We start from the raw sequence: 19,034 nt of genomic DNA, 5'->3' as shown, positions 1-19,034 counted from the left end.
GATGCAAATAACTTTAACCCATCTCTTCTAAGCATTATTCAGAGAGATGGTCTTGTGAAGCATATTAACAGGTAGTGTATCCACTCAAAATATGGGCATCAACTGATATGAGATTTGTGCTGAAGACCAAAATATGGGCATGACGTGCTGAAGATTTGTGAACTGATATGGAAACCAACCCTTAGCCTCAAAAATATGGGCATCAACTGTAGTCCCAAAATGCTCTTCTTTGGATATGAGAACATGGTTAAATTTTGTGGCATTCATTCTACACGACCTGTTGTCAGATTTTTAAACAGATTTCAGAGTGGAACAATAACTTCTGCATATTTCATGTCATCTACTTTTATACATAAGCCATGATCCTAACTTGCTTGAATGGCTTATCATCTTTCAGCTAGAAAGTTTCCTTAATAATTTTTCTAGTCTTACATGGTCCTGAAATACTACTGGGACAGGAATGTGTAGCATCTTTACTTTTTTATATTTGTTTTTGATACCTCTGTAAAAGGCAACATGGGGACAATTGGCTGCCTCGGGAACATGGACTCTGTTACTCTTCTCATCTCAGCCATGAATAAAAAATAGCATCAGACCTGTCATCAAAATAACTGATAACGATAGAGGTGACACAGATGAACAGATGTGTGTGTCTGGATAATTGTCATCTCTGAAAAATTTGCTACTCGACAACTAATGAATCTCTGAATAGTTGCTTAGGGCCATCTCCAAGCCCAAGTTTTTCAGAACTGGCGCTCAGCCATCTTAATTTGACGTGGATAATGTTGGGGAAGAGTAGATTGAAATGGAGAAAACAATAGAACAATCCAAGGCTTTGAGGCGTGTAAATCATTTTTTTAAGATAATATTTATCTCCACTCAATAAGTTTACTAATGGGTTTGCAGCAAATCGCCCTCAGAATACAATAAAGCCTTATAAAGAAATTCCTAAGAACTTTCTAAAAAATTGTTTAAAAGCTAGAAGGAAGAATAAAGGTTTTAAGATGGAAGAGAATGGAGAAGATTACTATTTTCGGTTACAAGGCTCTATATTTATAGAGTTCAAATAGGTGCAAAAATATCTTTCTGTAGATATATGGTCTTTCAAACCGTAGATATGTGACTCTTCAATCCATAAATACATAACTCTTCTGTTTAAACTAAAGTCTAATACCGATGGTTGTCCCATAACTAGTGCAAAAGCACCTTTTCAAAGTCACGGGACTTTAACTTAAAATTGAAGTTTATCCTATAGAGATACCATAAAAAGAAGTCTCTTTCATATGACTTGGGTCTTGTCACGCTCCCACCTGCACGAGGCACATGAGGCACCCAGTGCCCACGTGGGGGCTACATGAGAAGGGAACATGGAGCTCCTCTGTCAGATATTATCCGGTTCTGGTATCTGCACGTGCGCGCACGCTGCTTAGATTCCTTTCCGATTTTGTTTTCCACCCAAAACACATATGTAGGATTTGGAGACACCCGTCTCATATAGCCAGGCTCTGAAACTAATCTAGCCGATGTGGGATATTTCAGGTGTCTTCCTTGGTGTGTCTCCAGAACCACTCAATATAATTTCAATTTGCCATATCTTGGCCATCTGCCTAACCAAAGCGACTCTTGTGATGGCCCCACAAAGCGAGAGGGAGGGAGGACTCTTATGCACATTTCCCGGGCTTTTTGCCAGCCTTGCACCTTCAAACGGGAAACTAACAATCCCCATCTCTTGCCCTCCCTCCAAATGATCGCATTTTTTCGCTGGATCTCCCCTCCTTTAAAAAAAAAAAGAGAAAACGAAAACTCCTTTCTGAACTATTCTTCTACTCCCTTCCACCACCTCTGCTCAAACTCAAAGATGCACCCCACGTTTGAGCTCTTAAAAATAGTAAAAATAGAACCCTCCCCTCATCTGCCGCGGTTCAACAGAAGAGAAACGAACCCATCTAAGCACTCCTTGGGGCTTCAGGAAGGTGAGTTTTCTCTCCCATTTCTTCAATTATCTCCCGCTTCAAGCTCCTACTTTTACCTTCCCATCCATATCTCCTGCTCTTATTGAAGGGGTAAATTGCTTCTCCCATTCGCTCGAAGCCTTCTCCAACGCAGCAGCAAAGTTGCCACCTTTCCTTCTTTCTCCATTTCTTTGGCCTTGGTGGAGAGGCGGTCTTCTTCATTCATCTCTGGAATCCGTCAAGTTTCCGCCTTTCCTCTCTTTTCCATCTCCTAGCGTGATTTCATAGGTTTTGAAGCCATCAAGTTCCCAGCTTGCCCATCCTTTCCATCTCCTAGCTTGATTGCATTGGTCTTAGAACCATCAGGTTCCCACCTTTCCCTTCCATTCCGACTCGTAGCTTCATTTTTTGATAGGTGGATCGCTTCTGGTCTCCTCAAATTCCTTCGGCAGGCAGTCTCCCACGCCCGCCCGACTCCCACTTCCTGGCTCTCTCCCTCTCAGAGAAACGACCTCTTCCCCTTCCGCGGCATCTGGTCCAAGGTAGAGTCGCTAAAACGTGTGATGGTTCGATTCCTCAAGCGCGGACCGAGCCTCGACAAGCCGGTGCAGGGGAGGGAGCAGACGTGCGAGATCTCGGGACGCCAGGCGCAGAGCCTAATTCTGGAGGGTGCGGGTGGGAGTGAGGAGAACGCGATCTTTCGGAGCCAGGGAGAAACTTTGGGTCGTCGTCCTGTTGACGGGCAGCAGATCGGCTGGGCGCTCGACCGGTCCTCCGGCAATGCCCCAAAATCTCACCTGCGCAATGGTGGGATGCCCTCAGGTAAAAGCCACTGTATCCAAATTGAGGCTATTTTACCATTTGGACTTTGAAAATTTTTAATACTAAGAGATACAGTACGGAAATAGGATTAGATTAGATTAAACCACCCTATATCGGAAATTGGACCCGTTCAGCATATCACGCTTTCATTTTCTTTTTCTTTTTCCCTGATTGAGGGATCATCTTATCTGGAGAGTTTTTCTCCAAAATTATGCATAGTTGTTGGTAGGTGTTGGATAGAGCTTTAATAATCTGATAGAATAATGTAAAGATGGTTTCGATAATAATATATAATTTCGTAAATCTGATCCAATTTATCGATGATATATAATAATGTACCGATGCCACCGGCCGCTCTCCTATTGGCGAGCTAACACAAGCATATCTTTATTGGTTTAAAATCTACAATTTAAGATCTTTAAGGATTCCAAGCAAGTTTTAAAGCTCTTTAATATGATGTAAGACCTGATGGTTAGCAATGATGAGTGCAGTTGGGAGGGGGGGGGGGGGAGGGGGGGGGGGGGTTTGATTATTTATCGAAGAGATTTTAAGTATATATATAAGACTAAAAAATTAAATAATATTTTTTGGCTATTTTTTAAGATGTGATTTTGGATTGTGACAAATGGCTTCAGAGTGGATCCAACCAATAATCTATATAGATTAAGGGATACTATAGCATGAGTTATTGCAAACAGTAACAGTTTCCGTCATTGATATGTTAAATAAGTTGTTGCAAAGTCTTTTTAGTCTTCCCAACAAATCTAACTCATATCTCACATTCATTTCACACAAAGTACACGTGCTCCATGCACTCGAATTTTTCAGCTGCTACTAGGCCCACTACCTAGCAATGGTACTAATTAATTTTGGGGAGTGTAAAAGTACAAAAAAAAAAAACAAACTGCGAAAAATATAAAGCAAAGAAGTGGAGGAGAAAATTTGAAACTCAAAAATTAGGATGGAAATTGAAGAATATTTTTTTTTTTGATTAAAAATGATGCATAAACCTTAGTTGAAAATGATATCCGGACATTGCTCTGCAGGTCGACTCTTATAAGTGCACTTCATGATAAAATTATTAAAGAATCCTGTATGGATTATTTTTTTATAAGATCCCATGCATTCGCAAGATATTTATTTTCTTTTTAAATAAATCATATTGCATAAGCCAACTTTGATGAACAATAATAATATAATAATGCCAGTTATGATTGGATCCGCGACACCATGTTATCATCCTGCTAAATTTATAACACAGGCAATTAAGCAGGTCTAGGTCGATGATAATATATAATTTCGTAAGTCTGATTCAGATATGGAGCTCATGAAGGAGAGGTTTGCGAAGCTGCTCCTCGGCGAAGACATGTCAGGTGGTGGAAAAGGAGTCTCTTCAGCTCTAGCTCTGTCCAATGCCATCACCAATCTTGCCGGTATTGCTAATTTTCCCTGTCATTTTTTTTTCATTCTTGATGTATATATTTGTTGGTAGAAAACAACTAGTATAGTTCATATAGGCAATTGGAAGAAAATTAGTTATATGAAATCAAATGTAAGTGCTGACTGAAAATAAATTTTGTTTTTCCTTTGAAAGTTGATTTATATGTTTAGGCATCTTTATTTTGATCTCAAGCAACCCCTGTATCTAGAAATGATTGAGAGCATATTGTTTTGATTTACATTAACTGGTAATAGCTCTAGCGTTCACAACATGAGATTCAATTGCTGATTTAGCATTGGCCATTGTAAAATATATGTCACGGGAATTGTATTTCCTTCATTTTTGTTTTTAGTTTTGAAAAAACAGTTAGGTGAAGAAGCACCAAACCAATTTTCATTAAGTGAATGATAAAGAACATGCAAAGCTATACAATCCCATGCGAAGACCCAACGCGAAGAAGCGAAAATATTAGAATAACTCTTCAACTAAAATTCTAGTTATCAGCTTGAGTTTTCTGATTGATCCACTAAACTCTCAGCTGGTTTTTGGATTTAAGGACTTGATAACAATCCTTAAGCCAGTTCTTCACTCTGCAGAGATAACATTCATCTCACTAAGTTTAGATATTGACATAAACATCTTTCTACACTATTAGATATATCTCATATCACATTACACACACAAATTAAAATTGTTTTTGATAGCTTCTTGTTGTTTCTTTTCTGATTAATGCAGCTTCTGTTTTTGGTGAGCAAAGGCGTTTAGAGCCAATGTCTGCTGAAAGGAAAGCAAGGTGGCATAGAGAAATTGATTGGCTTTTATCTGTCACTGATCATATTGTAGAATTTGTTCCTTCAAAACAGATATCAAAAGATGGATCACACATGGAGGTCATAGATGAACTTTTTCTTTCTTTTCCTTCTTATCTTATTCCATCCTTAGATAGTCATCACTATACTACTACTTCCAAATCTAAGCACTGCATACACGTAATGATCTGCCTCAAATCTGCATGAATTTGATTATCATTCACTTGTACAGATAATGGTAACTCAAGAACGAAGAGATCTTTACTTTAACATCCCTGCCTTACGCAAGCTCGATGCAATGCTTATTGTGAGATAGCCCAACCCTCTTTTTTTATTTAAGGTAGAAATCTTCTATGATTTATGAAGATATACAGTTCTAATTTCATATCCTTTTCCATGGGAATACAGGGCTATCTTGATAACTTCAAAGATCAGGATGAATTTTGGTATGTATCACGAGATGCTGATGAGTCTGAGAAGGGGAACACAGGGAGGAAGGATGACAAGTGGTGGCTTCCCACTGTCAAAGTGCCTCCAAATGGGCTCTCTGAGGTCACCACAAGATGGTTGGTATACCAAAAAGAGTCCGTAAACCAAGTTCTGAAGGCAGCTATGGCTATAAATGCTCAGGTTCTTACGGAAATGGAGGTCCCTGAGGTGCATATTGAATCGCTTCCAAAGGTAGACACTCATTTGATTTTTTTTTTTTTCTTCCTATTATCCAGTTAATATGTGCTGCAAGGCCACACAATCATGAAATTCTTTTTTTTTTTTATGAAAATAATCATGAAATTCCTACCGAGATGCCACCATAGAATGATATCATTTTTCACCAAACATTAGCAGGTTTCCACGTTATAAATGCAGATTCAATATTCACTGATTCAATTGCATAAATAATACATACCAGAATTAACACTTTGGTGCAGGAATTTTGACATCTAAAATGACTTGTGAAAGGTCATGCTTCTTCCATGAGCAATCCTTGTGCCCGTTCTTTTGACTCTGGCATTTCGGTCCAATTGTCGCTTTAATCATATATAAATAATAAAAAGGACTATTCTGTTGTGTCATGTTCGATGATTTGCAAATTATTTAGATATCAAAGTACATCTTTCACCATCATGCTTGGCCCCCTACCATTTTCAGTAAAGTTTACCAGAGAACTATCAGTCTGCATACCAGATATTCTGATAGTATGTGTTTGATTTCTGGAAGAACCTGCCTATAGGATAGTATTATTTAATTTTTCTGATCCTCATTACCGTTAGAAGAAAAAGAAACATGCTCACTCTAATTATCTGTTAATGATATCTAGTTTCTGAGTTAGGCTTTTTTCTCCTTATGAAAGAATGGGAGGTCAAGCCTTGGAGATGCAATCTACAAGAGCATTACTGTTGAAGTGTTTAACCCAGAAGAGTTTCTTGCATCAATGGACTTGGCGACGGAGCACGGGGTCCTTGACCTTAAAAACCGGATTGAAGCATCCATTATAATTTGGAAGAGGAAGATGCACAATAAGGATGGCAAGTCATCTTGGGGTTCTACTATTAGCTCAGAGAAGAGGGAGCAGTTTGAAGAGAGAGCAGAAACCATCTTACACCTTATCAAGCAAAGATTTCCTGGCATTCCTCAATCAGCCCTTGACATAAGCAAAATCCAGTACAACAGAGTAAACTTTCTCTTTCCTCATTATCCTAAAATAACATGCCTTTCCCTCTACTGAAAAGCAATGAAAGCAAGCTCTTAATCATCTACTGAATTTTCTGCAGGATTTTGGACAAGCTGTTCTAGAAAGCTACTCAAGGGTTCTAGAAAGCTTAGCATTCACCGTGATGTCGCAAATTGAAGATGTCCTTTATGCAGACTCTGTTGCTCGAGATCCATCGCATAAGGACTCAAACAGAAAACACTCATGGTCTGATTCAGACACAACAGGAATCGTGAAGAAACTGGACCCGAAGGAAGAGTTAGAGAAGTTGAAGGAAGCACCCACATCAATGACACTGTCAGATTTCATGGGTTGGCATTTTGATCCAGATGCGGAAGCAGAAAAGAAGGATTCAGGGAGTTTGCGTGAGAACATGGAAAAACTCAAGAAGCCTCCTAACACTGGGGCAAAGAAATTTTCATATAGAGAGAAGCTCGAGATCTTGGGAGGCTTGAGAAGTCCAACAGCTCGCCATTAAGGGGTTCTGCAGAGCAAAGGAGATGTGAAAATTGTCACCTCTCGAGCCCGGAGCACGACAGACGCCGCACGCCCGCACGGCGGACCGTACAAGCATGCAAGGCAGCTGATCATATTAAAGCAATTACAAATACTTCAAATTTGTTTAAACATTAATTTAATCAAATAGTTTTTACAATAAATTCAAAATAACATGTGCTGATATAAATCAAATAATCTAGCTAATCTAACTAAAATGCCAATAACTGAAGAAATCATCAAGAAATCTAGCGCACTTCCATGTCCCATACGATCGCTATTAAGGGGTTCTGCAGAGCAAAGGGGATGTGAAAATGGACACAGATAGGGAGTGAGACAGCTTGGATTTAAATGTAGATAATTCAGAAGCATGTTATAGGTGAAACCTCTGGTATTTCTGGCCTACCATATGTGATAAGCAAGATAAGCAATCCAGATGGTCGAGAGGGTAGAAGAAGATCTGCCTCTGCAACCCTTTAAATAAGCAAGGAAGGTCCCCATGGATGACATGGACCGAGGATCACCCATACATGCATCTTCAAAGAAGCAATTGCTGCTAGGGAAAATGAATGTGGCATGAGCTCATTGTTGCATACTCCTGAATAATATCTCCAAATCAACAGTACTGATCATTAAGAGTAATCCCATCACCCCGTTCCTTTTGGGCATTGGGCTTTGGGTTCAGGGGCTCTGGCACTTGGGTGCCACCTGCACAATTCGAGAAGCCATTGCTTCCCTTTAAATTGTAGATTGACCACCTGATCTCAGATTTTGCTTGGGCGAATGCCAGTGACTGCTTAGAAATGGACTTTACTGGCAACTATAGATGGAAGATATTCTTTTTTATATGCATGGAGTTTTAATCTATGTTTCTGAAGGCTAAATAGTTTATTTGCTCTGGTTACTATCTTTTTCTTTGAGCTTGGTGAGTTTATTTAAATGCAGAATCTATTGAACAAAGGGAACCCAGACTGAGGTACCGGTATAAAAGAGATTTAGAAACACGAGAGGGGCTTGATGAAATAAAATCGCCAAGCCTGTGCAATTATATTTTGGTGAATAATAACCTTGAAATCAACTTCCATTTTTTCGTCTCATTGGTTCTTGTTCTTGTAGAAATTCTCTGTTTTTTGACAGGCTTTGTAGAAATTTCTTGCTTTAGGTGACAACCACACAAACAAGTTTCTTGCTTTGGTTGTTCTTTATCATGCCTGATCTTTTTAATCTCTGACTTGATATTTCTCACGTTCCCACAGCTCTGCGAAGTTTCAAAAGACTGTTGGTCACTCAGTGTGGAAAACGGATCAAACAATTCTCTTAGACCGTGGGACTTCTGAACTAGGATTGAAGCAGTCACTAGCTTGCAATTGCTATTCTGGTTGGTTTCTGGTTATGTAACAGATCCTTATGGTCTAATCCCTAACTTCCTGACTAGATCTGTGCACGATGAATCCTTACTTGAAGGAGCTACACCTGGCTGACAGGAGGACTCATTGTATACCCCATATATCAACTCCCATGCAGATTGACCGTATGAGATCAAGCTAGTTTGAAGCACTTTGCATCAAGCCACCCACTAACAGGGTATCTCTGATTTTTTTTTTTTAACCCTGTTAGTTGTTACCGAGAATCCATTCCTTTTGTTTTCTTTTCAGCAAACTGAAATCCATTCATTCTTATCAAGCTGAGGTTAATAAACTCAGCTATTTCTGTGATAAGAATGTCTCTCATCTATATATGCATTCAAAGACATGGCTCCTGCTTGACCATAGTTCTGGCTAGAAACAAGTGTTCCTCAAGTACAAAAAAATTCTTTGTGGTTATCTGCAGAACCCTGCTTCACAACTCAATATATTGAGCTTCAAAGTCCATGCGAGATTCAAAGCATTCGCTTGGGCAGGCTGGTCGCTTCTCACTACAAGAGATGTCCCTTTGGAACTGACAATTCTCCGCATCAATCCTTCCTCTCCCCAACATCTTCTTTTCTTTCTTTTTTTTTTTTCTTTTTTTTTTCCTTTTTTTTTTTTGGAACCGGCATCTCGCTACACACGGCCGTGAGAGGGCCCCGAGCAATCACAAGACAAAACACAATCTAATGCTTGCGGCACACGATCAGAAATACCTCATAATACAAATCCGGAGTAGTGGGCTGCATAGGAGGCGACCCAGTCTGTAGTACTGTTCGCCTCTCGAAATAAATCTAACTCCACCATGCGCCAAATGTTCCGGAGTGTGGGTGTAGATTCGGCATGGCATGCCGGCACCAGATCCAGCCGACTACTGTTGTCGAGTCGTCCTCTAGGAATATCCACCGAGCACCCAGGTACACTCTAGCATGGACGAGACCCTCCCACACCGCGTGCAACTCCGCCACAAGAACAGATTCATCAAATGTGCGCCGACCTCTAGCCATAATTAGTCTGGAGTTCTGGTCTCTGATCACAAAACCCACGCCACATCTGCTGCCGCCCTCCGATATGCTGCAGTCGAAATTCACCTTGAAAAAACCAGAGGATGGAGGCTCACAGAATACTGTCGGTATCATGGCATACCTAGGCGCTATAGGAGCCAAAGAGGAACCCCAAGTGTCTCTGTCATCTCCAGATAAAATGTCAGCTGCAACGCTCACCAGCTCGACAACATGTGCAAAAGCTCTATCAACCACTGATCTCGAATAAAAATCTCTATCCTCGAAGATCCTCGCATTCCTATTCAGCCAGATATAATATGCCACATAAGCTCATGCTACTTTCCTACCTGCCGTGTCAAGTCTCCGAGCTGAATCCCTCAATTGACTCAGAAAGGACTACGTCGAAGTGAAGGTCTGCCAGTGGGTCGATGCAACATCGCTCCTCCTTTAACAGCCAAGACAATGTGTGCTTAATCTAATGTAAACACATCAAAATCGAGCAGAAGCAAGTAATAGATAAAATATAACAAATAAAGTGGAAAAATTGCGAGCTAGCTTGCTAATCTGGTATGCCAGTAAATGGGATGGATCAGTTGCTTGGCAGTCTTCTACTGCCGGGAGCCGTCTCGGATTCGAACCTGACGATCTTTCGTACATGCTGGGCCTCGTGCAGGCCTTCCCGTTAGCTGCCTTCTTCTTAGCACGGGCATGCACTTGGATGCATGCATACCTATGCTCCCACGTATGCAACACATGCAGAGGCATGCACGTACATGAAGAGACGCTGATCCGGGCCTTGCTGGTGTCTTGCACTTAGATGCCTCTTGTAGCTATCCAACTTGCCACTCTCTTTAGAAGCCAATGTATTCCTCCTCATACAAGCTCTCAGCGACCAAACCCAACAATTAATTTGATTTCAGCGTGTTTCTCGTACCAACTATCGGATGTCTTCGGCGTGCTTTAACAACTCAACCAGAGAAATTGCTCGATTTATTAGTCATGGCGTTCTTTACGAAAGCCAAGCTGATACATGATAGCTAGGATAGGAATACATTGACTTGCGGTTGGTGGGCACTAGTCAGCTAGTCTTGCTCGCCCAACAAATGGAATAACGGAATAGTGGAATAAGATGGAATTACTGAGCTTGCTTTCGAAGGGACCAAAGCCAGAGAGTAGGGGTGCAACTTTAACGTGTTTCTCGTACAGACTCGCATGCTCTTCTCCGAGAATAAACAATTCCCAGTGCCTTCCGGCCGATACGTTTATTATACGGGCTGGAGTTTTTGTTCTTTTTCTAAATAGACGAAGGCATCCGGTGCCGAGCCTTCGGTCTCTTCTCTGTGATCTTCGGGCGACGAATCTCGAGATAGCTTCGACCTTCTGTTCTTCGCTGCTATGGCTTCTCTCACGGCACCGTCCCTGCGCGAGCCGGTATCGGGAAACTGGCCGATCGGGAGGATCGCCGGGTTTCCGGGAGTTATTCGATCACCTGGAAGGGCGAGAGTCGCGTTTCACGGCGGCTCGTATCGGGGTTTTGGGGTGGGGGTGGAGGCGAGGCGGTGGGGAGTCACGAGGGCCGTGACGAGTTCGAATTGGGGTGGTGGGTATCGGGTTTTCCTCTCTTTTTGAGTCGGTTGTTTCGTTTTTGACTAAAAGAGTTCGATTTTGGTCTCTTTTTAATACTCTTTCTGGCTATCGTTTTTGATTTGGGTAGACTTTAAATGGTTGCGAGAGGAGGAAAGGAGCAGGAAGGTTGGCCTTTAAGAGTTCTATGAATTAGCTGGATGTTCCCCTTGTTTATTGATTAATTATTTGTTTTTTTCTTTTGATAAAGGGATTTTGGTTGAATTCTATTTTAAGAAAGAGGAGTTTGGTTGAATTCACAAAATTATTTCTAACACTCTTTATGCCTGCTGTTCTGATTTGTTTGGACCTGAATGTGGATGGGGAGAGAGAGAGAGAGTGTGTGTGTAGGAGGAGAAGGAAATGGAGTTGAAAATTTGGTTTTTTCTTTTACATCTGGGGAAAATAAGGTTGGCTTTTTGTATTTCTTAGAAGTATAATTCATGTTCTATTTTGGTGGGTGCAATTAGAGTCATTAAGAGGGGGAGGGAAGGTGTGAGCAATGGACTCTCTCTATCTCTCATGATTTGGATGAACCTAAACTTGTGGAGAGAGGAGGGGAATCGAGAGATTGGTCTTTTCTAGTACTATGGAGTAAAATTCATATGAATATTTTTGGTTGGGATGGGAGGGGAGTGGAGGGGGAGAGATGTTACATGATTCTTTTCATTTCAAATTAGAAATCAATTACGGGTTTTAGATCTATTTTTGCAATAGAAGGTTCTAATGCCTATATTATTTGTCATGATTGAGTTTTTTCTTGAGCCACAGAAATGAGAAATTGTTATATTTATTGATAGATAATTTATATAAACATCACCTGAGAGACTAATTTGCTAGTTTTTTCAGCAGATCCTGCTGGTGTGGGCATCGACACATTTCGTGTTCCTCTCTTGTCCGGCTCTGAGGTGTACTTCTGCAATCCTTGGTTCCTTCCTTACTTCACAACAATTAGTATAGTATAATCACCACTGGAGAGTATGCAGAATGGTTTGATAAAACTAAGCTTGTTTATGGTGGTTAATGATGATATTTTATTATTGTTGGTTTGTCATTTTCTAATGATTCTATATTAAAACGTCTCTTTCCTTCTAAGTTACCAACTTGTTGATCTAACATTGAAATTCACACCTGCATATAATTTGTTTCTAGTGATATAATAAGGTTCCTTTCATGGTAATATGTGTTGATTAAGACCTTCCCTTCACTATTTATTTACTTTTTATCTGTTTGTGGTTGTTTCTTAATGTATGAAATTAGCTATTGGGTTCATAGACTGTCTTTTATCCTATAATGTATAATCATACACATAATAGGCACTTGTTGAGTGCTGGCAGATCACTGGATTCACTGCACAGAAGTGAACTTTTTTGCAAATATGACTTCTTTGCAGATGGGAGGGATGATGTAGGAAGAATACCTTATTTTCCAACCCGTATCATTGATTGATTGAAAAGAATTGGAAAAAAATACCAAAATCAAAATATTGGAGAATTTTTCTAATAATCAGCTATACTTTTAAGTTACAAAGTGGTGGAAACGAGGGGAATGTTTCAGAGAGCTCTTTGGTTGGTGAGGCAGTGAGGAATGCAGCCATGATCAAAGTATCGGAGTTGTTGCCAACACAACTTGGGTTCAGTGATTGACAGCCTCCCTTAAGATCTTGCTCAAGTGAGAGGTCCACAATTCAGAATCAGGTGGTGGCATTCCCACTGTATTTCTTTGAGGGAGGGAGGGAGAGAGAGAGAGAGAGAGAGAGAGAGAGAGAGAGAGAATCCTGAGTTTGTTTGTCGTTTCAAACTTTGTATCTGTTTGACCATGTATCGCAATTCAAATAGCTGTTTTATTTTCAGCTTGAGGACTTAAAAATACAACACATTTTGAGAGAACGAAGTGCTCCAGCCAGCTGATTGGTTGGTGAGCATAGCTTGGCAGTGGAATCAAAGGAGAGAATAGATTCTTTCCTGCAGAGTGAATGGGTGTAGTGCACTAGGACGTTCATTTAGAAGCCATACAGAGCTGTAATTTAATTAGCCTCATAAGGTTCTTCTTGTTATGTTTGTTAAACAAAGATCTGTGGTCATATATGAACTTTAGAACTACTACATTAAAAAAAAGCATTTACCTTTTGTGGTATCTTTTATCTTAACTCAAATAATGCCTTGGCACAACGAACTGTGGATGAATAGGCTGCTAAGCTTTTTTTTTTATTAATTTTTCATTTTGAGAGGAGCCAAACAAATTGATTGGTGGCCCAGTATCCTAAATTTTAATTTATTTGTGTAAGTGTGTCATGCTAACTTATCTGCTGTTAGAACATATTTGCTAAATTTCAATTTATTTGTGAATGCAAGGTTGCAGAAAAGCTAAGGGAATTCCAGGAAAAAGTAACTAGCAGGCAAAATTACATGGCAATGTACTCTAGCATCTTTGGTGGGATAACTACAGATCCTGCTGCTATGGTGATACACATGGATGATCACATGGTCCATCGAGGACATGGTGTTTTTGATACTGCAGCCATAATGGATGGGTAAGAACCAAGGTATTTGCGATACTTTGGGACATGTGAAAGATGCAGATATTGTCTATGCTTTTCTTAAAGTGATGAAAGGAGTGGCTTAAATATTTTGGCTTTACTTTCTGGCTTGGAAATAGGGCTATATTTTCTTATCATTTAGTACTATTGAACTAATAGAACAGATAGCTGTGGTATGGTTGATGATTAGTCGTCGACTTTTGATCTTTCCAGATCACTTGGGTGAGCCTTTCTCTTCATGGACCTGAACTTTCCATTATTCTAACCCAACAATCTTAAGATTCCATTGGTAAACAAAAATAAGGTGACTCATGGCCTTCACATAGAAGACCACTAAGATTATTTATTCATGCACTTGATTTGTTTTTCATTGTCAATTTTTTCACTATGCATTCTTTTTATGAGGACGCGTGGACTTGTCATATTCTGTCAAAAAAAAGGGTATCCTTCTCATACTTTATTTGGAGTTTTTCTTCTTTAGATGATGTTTGCAGATATGCAATACATGAAATATAGAAATATCTATATGAGAATGCATGTTTAATTAAAGGAATCTATTGTGAGCTATCTAAATTGAGCCTCTTTTATAGATAACCTTATAAATATCTATATATTTTGGTAATTTGTTAACTCACTTTGCCTTGTGTGGTTTCTTTTGTTTTTCTTAAATACAGTGAAGGGCAATGAGAAAAATTCAAAAATTTAGAAGATTAAGGAAGAGAAATCCCATTCATGTCAATCAACCATGCCTTCCATATTCACCAATAAGCCAATACTCACTCCAAATATTGACACAGTTTCTTTGTATGTTTTCATGATCTCAGATACCTTTATGAGCTAGATCAACATCTAGATCGTTTCTTAAGGTCTGCATCTATGGCCAAAATTCGTCTCCCATTTGAGCGCTCAACCATGAGAGGCATCCTTATCCAAACTGTAAGCACCTCAAGATGCAGGCAAGGTTCATTGAGATACTGGCTCTCTCCTGGACCTGGTGATTTCTTATTATCTCCATCCGGATGTCTAAACCCTGTTCTCTATGCCATTGTGATCAAAGGCCGAGCTTTACCTGACCGGAAGGGTGTTAAAGTCATTACATCATCAGTCCCAATGAAATCACCACAGTTTTCCATAATGAAGAGTGTAAACTACTTACCTAATGCGCTGTCCAAGATGGAAGCCGAAGAGAATGGAGCATTTGCAGCAATTTGGTTAGATGATGAAGGGTTTGTTGCTGAGGGTCCTAACATGAATGTTGCTTTTGTGACATCAGATAGAGAGCTTCTGATGCCCCACTTTGACAAAATTCTTAGTGGGTGCACAGCAAAACGAATTTTGGTTCTTGCTGAACAACTTGTGGCAGATGGGAGACTTAGAGGAATCAGACTAGGGAATGTATCTGTCCAGGAAGGGAAGATGGCTGATGAGATGATGCTTATTGGGAGTGGTGTTATCGTAAAGCCTGTCCTGCAATGGGATGACCAAGTCATCGGTGCTGGTATGCTGAGTTTACCTCCATAATTAACAAATTTCTTTCTTTTGTTCTGGTCATTTAGTTTGGGCAACAAATATGCATTAAATGCATGTTCTTCGTCAAACACTTGAAGATGCTTGAAAGCATGATTACACACACACACACACAAAAAAAAAAGAGGAACATAAATAGGATTAATACACTAAATTTTTCTTTTGAAAGTCTCATATTTTTGTTATCCAGTATCCCATTGGATTTGATGTCATATAAAATGGATTTTAATTTTATGTTGTATCAGTAAGAGTTGCATTCATGTTTTGGGATCTGTTGTGAATTCTAAATCATGATCATCTGCTTTCAGCCTGACACTATGGCTAGGAAGTCATTGGTACAGGCCTTAACTGGGTTATTTTTATAGCAGTTAGCAGTCTTTGTTTCTTAAAGATGGTAATTGCCTAGAGGCTGAAATGTTTTGATATATAATGCACACCTCTGATAGTGTTGCCTGGGCTTCACTACACTAAATTGGCATGTAAGTGAGGTTTTATTTGAATTGTTTTCCATCGGTGTAAATGAGTATCCAGCAGACACCTTATTATTTGAATAATTAACCATTCATGATTGGTTGTACAATATCAGGTGACCTGGGTTTGAAAATATCCTGTTACTCTCATACATTGCTAAATAATATTTATGTAAATGAGGTTAAACCTTCATAGTTGTAGCCTCTTACAAATATATGAACCTTCTGATCACTGGAATGCTGATTTTTCATTTTATTGTTACAGGCAAAGAAGGTCCTGTGGCTCAAGCTCTTTTTGATCTCATTCTGGAGGACATGAAGTCCGGTCCTCCAGAAGTTCGCGTACCCGTACCTTACTGAACTTGCTTGGCTGTTTCCCTTGTTCACTAATCGTGGAAAAATATGGTATCAGACCTGAACCTTTGGCCTCATGATATAAATTTGCTAGGTCTTATACCTTGTCAGATTTCAAAATTCTTGTGATGTAAGTTGAAACAATTCACTTTATCAGATCATTTGATTTAGAAAATGCTAGTTTCATTGCCTTCTCTTATTAAGCTAGTGCCTTAAGTTGCAGAATAATAAATCAGGTTCCAAATTTATGACTCGTTCAAGTTTATTGAAAAAAAGTACCCACAAGTGATTTACTGTTAATTGAAAGCAGAAATAGTTACAACTGCGAGAGGGGGTGCCTTTTTCTTCATTTTCTTTCCTTTTTCATACACTGCTTCAGCGTTAAAAGACCCAAATAAGCCACTGAACGACTGGAGCTTTTCAGAGATATCCTCATGGGAAGAACAGCCGACTCCATCTTCCATCACTGAAGAAATGAGGCTTTTTCTCTTCCTCTCAGATGCCACCTTATGGAAGAATGAAGTGTTGCGGTCTCCTTTGAGCCAAGTGATTTTTTTTTCTTTTTTTTTCACAAATATCATTAAAAGATTTTTTTTTTTAAGATTCTTCTAATCGAGAGTTCCTAAGCAGAGAGATCCATTGATTCTTCCTTTCTATCAAGAATGTCAATATTTCTAACTTTATTGGCTGTACTCATATACGTATGGTCTGAGAAGCCGGTATACCAAAAAAAGAAAAAAGAAAAAAGCGAGAGAGAGAGAATGTCAATATCATGAAGAAGCTTGTCTTTAATGTCTTTTGTTAGCAAGTCGCAGTTTTCAGTCTCAGTTTCCATAATTTTAGAAACAAAAATCAAAAACTGGAAACTGGCAGTTGATGCGAAACAGGACCTTCCTTTATGATTATCTGAGTTGAATCCATATTATGTACCCAAGGAGGAAAAGTACAGTAAGGCAGAACTCTGTCTATGTATTCAAAATTTGATGACACATTCCAGGCACTAAAGAGTTTAAATTAACAATTGAAGCTTAAAAGGCTTTGTGCATGTGTTAGTAAAATACTCAAGTATGAGCTTTCACTCCAAGTATACTTTTGCTGCTCCTTATATAAATTTAGTTTTGGATGTCAGAAGTTGAGTGCTTATGCGTATTTCAAAGTTCATGAGGCTTTAGTCTCGTTTCCGTCAAAATTTCTAGGCTAGTTCCGGCAACTGAATTGCCGGGACAAGACCAAATAATTGCTCAGACTAAATTATAATCAGATCACTTCAGCTATCATGTTAAATGAGAACAAATATAACTTTTATAAGGACCCGCGGGTAATTTAGTCCACACCGTAAAAATGGCGTCCCGCCACTTCACTTGCTGGGACTGGCTCATTTCTCCAGCCGTACGGTGCGGCCACCACCAGTTAACAATAATTTTTAAGGCTGTGTTTGGCATAATTATCTTTTTTTTAAACAAAACAAAAATATTGAAACAGAAATTTTATTTTTAATTTTTTAGATTTCTAATAAAAAAATATATTTGTTACAATTTTTTTTATTTACAAAAGATAACGAGGGTCGGCGACATGGCCAGAGACAAGAGAGAAGAAGAGAAGATGGAATCGGCAATGTGGCTGAGGATGAGAGAGAGCTCAACGTTAGACGGAGAGGTGGCTTAGAGAATGCTAGAGGGATGAGGAGGAAAAGGCCGGCGATGTGGTTAGAAATGAGAGAGAGTGTGATTTAGTCAGAAAGGTAATCGGAAGAGTATTAGAGGGAGAGAGAGAGAGAGGTGGAATGGCGCTGACAATATGGCTGGGATGAGGAATAACTTGGAGTCGGATGAAGAAGCTGATAGTATCATTGAGGAGGGGTGACAAGGTTAAGAGTGAGATCCGGTAAAAGATGAGAGATGGGCAGGAGAGGAGGAGATAAAAATCCATATATATATATATATATATATATATATATATATATATATATAATGGTAAAAGTCAAAAAAAAATTCGGGATATAATGAAGGCTTTTAAAAATAATAAAAAATAATAAAAACAAAGCCTGCAATTTCTAATTGAACTAGTTTTGTCACGCCGCACGACTGAGTATTCAATTTTACCAACGGCTGAGGGACGAGAGTTCAAGGAACTTAAATAAAAAAAAAAATCGAGGGGGTAGCATGTAATTCAGCGCCCGCCATTAAAGTGAACTTGTCTCGTCAGGCCGCGTGACGGGGACAAGTTCATTATTTACGGCAGCTGACGGAGGCAGTAAAGTTAAAGCATAATTTAAGAAATCTCTGGACCTGAATGTAATTTAATTCTGCGGTTAAAATTAACTAGCTCCATCTGGGAAAGGACTACTCATTTTTACTGAAACCACTACTCCGAGTCGCAGAGAAATAATGGATTTTAATCGTGGTCTTTTTTTTCTACGAAAACAAGTCCCTTGGAATCCAACCACCATCTCACACATTCGGAAATTAATTATTATATTTTATTATAAATATTTTGATCAAAAAATAATTTTTGGATAAAATTTAAATCAGTTTTTACGAAAAGTTTTAAAATAAAAAACTATTTTTAGATTTTTAAAAAAATTAAAATAATTTTTTAAAATTTTTACTAAATATTTTTTTTTTATTCAAAAATATTTTTAGAGAATCAGAAAGTACTTTTTGGACATTTAGAAGCTCTTCCAAACATAACTTAAGTAAATCATGGCCCTGTCCCTTGTTTTGGGACTATCGCTATCAACTAAATGTACATCTCTCATGGTGGGCCACTGGGGTTTGAGGAGATGGGGAGGAGAATGTTGGGCAAATATGGATGAAGAAGTCTACCACGTCCTCAAACAAGCATTTAATGGATAAAAGAGCATGCAATGGAATTTTTTATG

At 39.1% G+C, this 19,034-nt stretch overlaps 2 protein-coding genes across 3 annotated transcripts; both read left to right on the top strand.

Moving 5' to 3' along the window:
• Nucleotides 1–2,332: 2,332 nt before the first annotated feature.
• LOC103696067 (rho guanine nucleotide exchange factor 8-like) lies at nt 2,333–7,404 on the top strand. Its single transcript, XM_008777581.5, has 7 exons — nt 2,333–2,774; nt 4,091–4,207; nt 4,951–5,105; nt 5,257–5,331; nt 5,433–5,705; nt 6,376–6,696; nt 6,797–7,404. The coding sequence occupies exons 1-7, from the start codon at nt 2,516–2,518 to the stop codon at nt 7,211–7,213; spliced, it is 1,617 nt and encodes a 538-aa protein (XP_008775803.5). The 5' UTR covers nt 2,333–2,515; the 3' UTR covers nt 7,214–7,404.
• A 3,412-nt stretch (nt 7,405–10,816) lies between these two features.
• Nucleotides 10,817–16,328, top strand: ADCL (D-aminoacid aminotransferase-like PLP-dependent enzymes superfamily protein). 2 transcript variants are annotated; one of them, XM_008777582.6, is made up of 5 exons: nt 10,817–11,240; nt 12,116–12,171; nt 13,618–13,796; nt 14,627–15,300; nt 16,065–16,328. In XM_008777582.6, exons 1-5 carry the CDS (start codon nt 11,036–11,038, stop codon nt 16,157–16,159), a joined length of 1,209 nt encoding a protein of 402 aa, XP_008775804.4. In that variant the 5' UTR covers nt 10,817–11,035; the 3' UTR covers nt 16,160–16,328. The 2 variants fall into 2 exon arrangements, with proteins under 2 accessions (XP_008775804.4, XP_026656566.4); XM_026800765.4 differs by having other exon boundaries at nt 10,855–11,240; nt 12,113–12,171.
• Nucleotides 16,329–19,034: the final 2,706 nt, after the last annotated feature.

This window comes from Phoenix dactylifera, chromosome 5 (assembly GCF_051530095.1).
Source record: "Phoenix dactylifera cultivar Ajwa chromosome 5, Ajwa_hap1_PhDact_Kaust_v1.1, whole genome shotgun sequence".
Classification (NCBI taxonomy): Eukaryota; Viridiplantae; Streptophyta; class Magnoliopsida; order Arecales; family Arecaceae; genus Phoenix; species Phoenix dactylifera.
The sequence above is the reverse complement of the archived record's forward strand: the minus strand, read 5'-3'. Positions and strand labels throughout refer to the sequence as shown.

Excerpts from the sequence above, each read along its gene's own strand:
- ADCL (XM_026800765.4), top strand. The coding sequence starts at position 11,036 with ATGGCTTCTCTCACGGCACCGTCCCTGCGCGAGCCGGTATCGGGAAAC. Across the intron at positions 11,241-12,112 it reads GACGAGTTCGAATTGGGGTG|CAGATCCTGCTGGTGTGGGC; the intron begins GTGGGTATCGGG and ends TAGTTTTTTCAG. Across the intron at positions 12,172-13,617 it reads CTCTCTTGTCCGGCTCTGAG|GTTGCAGAAAAGCTAAGGGA; the intron begins GTGTACTTCTGC and ends TGTGAATGCAAG.
- LOC103696067 (XM_008777581.5), top strand. The coding sequence starts at position 2,516 with ATGGTTCGATTCCTCAAGCGCGGACCGAGCCTCGACAAGCCGGTGCAG. Across the intron at positions 5,706-6,375 it reads ATATTGAATCGCTTCCAAAG|AATGGGAGGTCAAGCCTTGG; the intron begins GTAGACACTCAT and ends TCCTTATGAAAG. Across the intron at positions 6,697-6,796 it reads GCAAAATCCAGTACAACAGA|GATTTTGGACAAGCTGTTCT; the intron begins GTAAACTTTCTC and ends AATTTTCTGCAG.